This window comes from Myxine glutinosa, chromosome 5 (assembly GCF_964187855.1).
Source record: "Myxine glutinosa chromosome 5, kmMyxGlut1.1, whole genome shotgun sequence".
NCBI lineage: Eukaryota > Metazoa > Chordata > Myxini > Myxiniformes > Myxinidae > Myxine > Myxine glutinosa.
This window is the reverse complement of record NC_136265.1, coordinates 207,562,229-207,568,996: the sequence shown is the minus strand read 5'-3', so window position 1 is coordinate 207,568,996 and position 6,768 is coordinate 207,562,229. Positions and strand designations below refer to the sequence as shown.

Sequence of the window (6,768 nt, the reverse complement as noted above, 5' to 3'; positions counted from 1 at the left end):
GGTGGTTTACCATTGCCTTCCTAGCATTGTTTGTCCATGCTCTATCCTTTTAAATGCTGAGCATCAAGCAAGGAAGCCAGCACGTACCAAGTTGTTGTCGTGTGGCGGCTGGGGTTCCAACCGCAGACCACCCAGACACAGAGCGGACACTCTAATATATAGTCTGGTGTATCCATGATGTATATAAGGCTGACAGGATGTCCTAGACTCCTAGTGGTACGCAAACTCACCTCAAAACTGTCTCGCTTGGATTTGAATCTCGGCCCAGCTATAAACTGACATCCCAGTTTCATAGGTAGGGTGATTCATCAATATGTGTGCCGTCCCTCTGATGGACATGAGACTCAGTAAACCATCTGCCGGCATTCATTTGTGGATGTTAGAGATTCCATTGTGTTCTTTGTGAAAAGTAGGTGAGCTATGCCGGCATCTTGGCCAAATTCCAAATCCCTGCCCTAACCTGCAGAGGTCACCCTTAGTCAATGATGCTACCCCGCAGCCTTGAGCTACATACAAAAAAAGATGTATGTGTATAATGTATATGTATGTTGTTACGTTTTCGCCAGTCCGGGTCACGTTGGGCTTCTCAGACCTGCTTCCCGACCCATGACCCTGAAACCGACAAGCTGCAGATAACTCCATGGTACCCGACGTGTTGCTAAGCAACCATGGACTAAGTCTGCGACAATTAATTTTGGTAGGGTCCTCACGTCAAATTCCCACGTTACCTTCTCAGCAAATTAAAACCTCCCAAGATAGTGAACCGTGCTCACAATGCCCCACTAATGCCACTCAAGAACGGCCGAGAAATACCGTAAGTGGGACATTGGCTAGTCACTGACCATAACAATACTGCGGTGCAGAACTCACATCCACTATTTACACACTAGTGTCTAACCAAATACGGAAAAGGCAATCGGGCAATTTGTGAAGACTTGGTGTTGCTAAGGTCTTGGTAAGGTCTTGGCGACCCCTCGCGCACCCGATGCCAACCTGCGGGCTTACATTTGTCCCAAGGGGGGGAGGGGGGGTGGGGAGAAAGAAAAGGGGGTGAGGGTGTGATGTGCCATGTGGGGGAAACGTGCGTGTGAATGCTCGTGGTGCGAGAGGAAATCGTGAATGTGAGGCAGTATCCCAGCCCTGAATGGATAAAGGGTGTAATTGGGGACAGGAAGTGACAAAACGTATGGGTCATTGTGTCGCTGGCATGTCCATGGAAAAACTCCGCAGCTCTTGCTCCGCGGCACCAGTCCTTTCATTTTCACAGCGGTTGGCTCCTCGATCGGATGTTCCCTGGACATATACCAGCCGCAAGTCCTCGGATGCTTGGGTTTATAAAGTCCTCGGGTGAGAAGTGGTCTAAGGACCGACCAGCACCTAGTGCAGCTTGATCTTCACCAGTGCCACCTCCCAATCGTGTGCTCCTGTTGCTATGCGGCTCTCATTGGCTGAGCTCCTGTCTCAGGGACGCCGTTGACTGGCCACCCCACCCATATATGCTGCCCTTGTTTCTGCTGCTTCAGCTCTGCTATGTTGTTGAGGTTCACCTTTGGATTTGTAATGAAATGTAATGTGCGTTTTGTAAAGTGTAATGTTGTGTGTTGCAAAGTGTGTATTGATGCGCTGAAAAGAGGTGTGGAGAGAGAGAGACGGAGAGATTGAGGAAGATGGGGAGAGAGATAAGAAGAGAGAAACGAAAAGTGGGGATTAAGAAAAAGAAGAATTACAAAGGGATTCAAATCTGCGACACAAACACAACACATTTCCCTGTCCATTGATACAGGGAGAGGTTATGTAACTAAACAAAATACAACAGATATATCTGAACTCGAGGATTAATTTATGTGTTTGGTGTGTTTCCCCGTGGTCTTCCAAAACTGTAACAATATGGTTTTTCATCTGTCGGACCATTTCAAATCTGTTAAAGTGACCACAACAGTCGACCACTTTGAGGACTCCTGGCCAGATCTGCGTCTGACGACTGTGATACCATGCAGATTGGAAGTCTTAAAGCAACTCAGTGCTGCACCAATCAATAGGTGTCATATGACTCGATCTAATCTTTGTCATGAGCCCAAGTGACCTAAGTCACATTATGTGGTCTTACTAGCGGCATGGAGACCATGATAAAGTATCCCTTAAGAGATCTTTACAAAACCATCAAATGAAGCAGCCACCACAGAACAAAGTCACCCTCGAGACCAGGTATATTTAATAAGGTGAAAATGATGTCACAGGGCAGGGAAACAGAACAAGCAATCAATAATCGACAATAAAACCCTCTTTACCCTCTACCTAATATACACGCCCACAAAACCAATGAACGATCAGGATCCCTTAATTAACTAACTTAAGGCCTCAGTCATACCACGTGAGATGGATAACAAATAGAGGCAGACAGCGCATAGATATGCATATCTAACATCACATTTAATTACCTTACACTTATGCTGAGACAATCATGAAATACATAACTATGCTTTATTAAGCATCTATAGCCCATTGGTAGTCATTTCCCCAACACCACCTCCACCTTCCTTCTTCTGACTCTCCTGAGTCTGCTCTCAAAAGGCAGAGCAGTGCTGGGCATGACCCCATTTAACATACAAGACTTCTCCCCACCCTTGTCTGAAATCCCCCATGTACAACAAGAAAAATCAATATTGTATTCATCATAAGCTGATGCGTTGCTCCACCAATTCTACGCATTCACTCACTATTACACATGAATTAAACAGCACTAAATCCGGAAATTAGAAAACGTGTGGTTTGGAAAAGGCTGTATGTACTAAAACTAGGAGGACCTGTTCTTCTTGCTACGAAGAGTCGATGAAGTCCATAAGGTCTGGACCGCCATACCCGGTATCAGACCCCACCCCCAATGCTGACACTTGTAGTGCCTGCGTCCAGGCACTACAAGTGTCGTTAGTGACCACAGAGCCTCTCAACACCTGGTGCTCCCCTGGCCCAAATGGCCTCTTCACAATTGGAGTTTTTTGTGGCCTTGAGGGCCCACAAAAGTTACACAGTGGGCCCACATGCCCATTAAACAAGGTCTTATTGGCCCATATGGCCTTTATAAGGGGTTTGGCCCATGTGGCCCACAGCAACAATACACAAATGGCCCTTGTGGTCCAATGAGCAATCAAACTCTGCCCATGTGGCCTTGAAGCATTGTGGGTCTTGGGGCCTTTATGGCCCAGCAAAATGGCACAGCAGGTAACAGTGGCATGGTAGGTGATACAGCAGATGGCATGGCTGGCAATGACAAAGCTATGACATGACTGACAGGCTAGACTGGCAAGTGGCAACAGGTGAGTGCCCAGCAGACGTAACGAGCCGGCAGATGATGTAGGAGCATGCGGCAGGAGCGTGCGGTGGCAGTAGGTAGGACGGCCAGCTTCAGCCATACCCTACTCTATCCCTAGTTGTCCCGCTAATCCCTCTATCTAATACTGAGCTCCTGCCCCCCTAAAATCCCGAAACTAATCTATCCCACACAGGGCCCGCTAATCCCATCAAACTAACTTCTCCTGGGAGAAAAATTCCAAGGCATGTACAGTGACCTTTTTTTGTATACATAGTCGAGGCTCATGGAAGGGCTGATACTAATACACTGAACGGATCAGGACACAACATGACAAAAGGAACAGTAGAGAGAGGGGGGAGAAACCAACAGCAGAGCTGAACCCCAAGACAGGGGCAGGCAGGCAAACAATTGGTGTAGGAAGGAATGGGGGGCAGGAGAGGATGCACGGGGTGGACAAGATGGATACAGAAGGGAACTCTCAGGAGAGAAAGCGGGAAATTTGGAATTAGGAGGGATTGGGGTGGGTTTGGGGTGTTGGTTAATGAGGCGAGAAAATATCATGGTTTTGGATTGGGGATGATCTGAGATAGTGGTGATCATCTGTCTTGAAGACCTGGAGGGAAGAATGAGATTGAAGAGAATGTGCAAGTTGGCTCCACATGGGCAAAAGGAGGAACAAATGTGTGGAGGTGAGCAGTGATCCTGGATTTCGGTAGTTTAACCAGAAGGATTTGTTGGTGGACCGTGTGTGCTCTGCAGAAACCTGGGAGGAACAAAGCAGGAAAGAGCAGAGGGTGCAAGACCAGGAAGGAGGCGGTAGAAGACGGGAAGACCACCGACCTGTCTGCGATATCGAAGCGATAAACCCATAGACTCAGCTTAAGATGTGAGGTGGGGGAGTGAGCCCAGAGGGGAGAGCATTACTCCATCAAGCGGCAGATGAAGACCTTGTAGGTGGATAGGAGTTCAGGTGTGCCAAGGAAAGACCTTGTATGATGGAGGATGCCCAGTTAGCACCTAGCTTTGAAGGACAACTTTGAAATGTGGTTTGCCCAATAAAGATTCTGGCTGATAGTGAGACCCAGGGCTTTGAATGACAAACTTCCTCAAGAGGATTGCTAAGAAAATAGATGGGGGGGAGAGGTGGCTGCCAAACGGTCCTTTCAGAGAGTGATAATGACAGTGTGAGGTTTGTCAGGATTAAAAGACATATTCCAAGTGTTAGACCAGCTTGTGATTTTGTCAAGTTCTGAAGAGAGGGTAGAGGCTACAGCTGGCTGTCTGAAGGATGAGGGATGTCACGGCAGAGGGTGGACCAGAGATTCGTAGAGATCATTGATGAAGATCAGGTCTAGGAATGGGCCCAGAACACTGCTTTGTGGCGCTTGGAATTGGTAATAAGCTTACAGGCGTGTAAGCGTGTAATTGAGAGGATATGTTTTGCGCACTTCTTGTAAATGTGAGTAATGTTAGCTTACTTGCAGACAGACAGTAGGTGACCAAAGGAGAAGGACAGGCAGAAGAAAGTGACCGAGTGACCAAAAGTGACTTTAACAATTTATTTGGATTTTTTCAAAACCTTTTGCAGCTTTATATTTGTGTATTTATTTATTTATTTATTTATTCAGTAGAATCATTGCAATCACGGACGGTGTTATACGATCCACGGTTGTTGTATGTTTTGCAGATTGTGGTGTGGAAGAGGTATAACGATTTCAAGAAGCTCCATAAGGAGCTGCTCATGATTCATAGAAACTTATTCAGAAGATCTGAGGAGTTCCCGCCATTTTCAAAAGGAACGGTCTTTGGTAAAAGCAACTCCAAGTTCACTTTACATGTATAGCTCTCGATTGTGAACCTGAAAATGTTTCTGCATTATGATGTCATGTTTACTTTCACATCTGTAATCAATTCACCTCCAAGGTCTTTTCCCCATCCCATGGAAGGGCGCTTTGAAGAGACTGTGATTGAAGAGCGACGGCAATGTGCAGAGGATCTGTTGCAGTTCTCGGCAAACATCCCTGCTTTGTACAATAGTCAGCACGTGCGTCAGTTTTTTGAGGTGAGTAACTTGTAGGGGATTGCAAAATACCTAGGGATACTTCTAGGGATAACTACAGGTTTCTCACACTTTTTCTTTCATGAATTGCAAGCAAAGAGCCTATCCTTACGGATGGGAGGAAGAAGAAGCAGTACGTGGAGTACGTGTTTGCTATAGCATTGCTATAGCTTGGGCTGTAAACACACACAAACAACATCCTCCCTCTGCGGGACAGTGCGGGGTTATTACCCCAAAGCGAGATTAAGCAATTCATTGGTTTTCTCCATCTGTCAATCTATTTATATGATCGGGAAACGACTTGATTTCAATTTAATTATATATTTTAACAATGTAGGACAGAAATCGTCTTGTTGGCACTTCCAAAACTCTTCGCATTAGCAGTGCTTGGGAAAAATTTTTATGCCGGCCCAAGCAATCAAATGAGGGTGGAATAACAGCGAGACTCAGACAAAATGGCGGCGATGCAATGATGCAACGAAGCCGAGCGAAGAAACGACGACATCTGTTCTCTGTTTATTTAGTGCATCTTTTTCTCAAAGACCGTTCCAAAATCGTCAGTTTCTCTGATGAGAGTTGGTAGAAGGTTTAGCTGGACCATTTGACCCGTTGGTCTGGTCTGGACCAGTTGACCCTTTGGCTTCATATGGTTGCCGTTGTGCCGGTTATTCAAAGTTCACAAACAAAGCTATTATATTATATATATCGTGCTCGGAAACGCGAAGCAAGAGTTGCAAATACCCTTCCCATGCCCTTTTTCTCATGATTGTGCGGGGAGAGGTGTTCTATGAACACTCTGGTGGTCTAGTTGGTTAGATGTTAAAACGGTGTAAAAGACAAGGTAAGGTAGTGTTTAGGGATAGGTAAAATAAACAGAATGATAGAAAACACTGGGTTAGATGATTGCAGTAGTTTGGTTTGCATTTGAGGGGACATCCATACAGACAGACAAACACTGTTCTAGACGGCTTTGCCCACAGATGTGCAAGGAGTCCATTCCGGTGCAGGCCTTCCTCCAGACAACGGCAATGTTGCTGTACTTGATGAACTTATTCAACATCAACATATCTCACAATTCAAGACCTTAAAACAGAGTAAGGTACACCAAAGGCAACGGTGCATCATACGTTCACTCATTTTCTGGGGGAAATAATAGGTGATATCCTTCTCACGGAGGAGCAGAAACTAAACTAGCTTTTTCTTTGTCAACAGCATTTTTGTGGTTTTCAGAAAGAAAATGGCGCTTGCTTGGAATACATAATTTCTGGAGAGATACTTGCTGCCATGACTACGAGACAGAACTTGTCTTGTTCACCAGACTGGAAAGGGCTGAGTTGTCCACATGAAAAAGCGTCCATCTCTTCTGAACAATACCATCCTCTTCCGTGACAACACTGTA

General features: G+C 45.9%; 1 protein-coding gene across 12 annotated transcripts in view; it reads left to right on the top strand.

Annotated features, from left to right (window-relative positions):
- Window positions 1-6,768, top strand: part of LOC137426452 (ribosomal protein S6 kinase delta-1) — a 100,310-nt gene that overhangs the window by 9,480 nt on the left and 84,062 nt on the right. For 11 of the 12 annotated variants that reach the window (XM_078779409.1, XM_078779417.1, XM_078779407.1 and 8 more), the window contains 2 exons: window positions 4,998-5,118; window positions 5,257-5,372. In XM_078779409.1, coding sequence (XP_078635535.1) covers window positions 4,998-5,118; window positions 5,257-5,372 — 237 coding nt within the window. Of the gene's footprint in view, window positions 1-4,997; window positions 5,119-5,233; window positions 5,373-6,768 lie in introns of those variants that run through there. The other variant, XM_078779418.1, reaches the window with a different exon arrangement.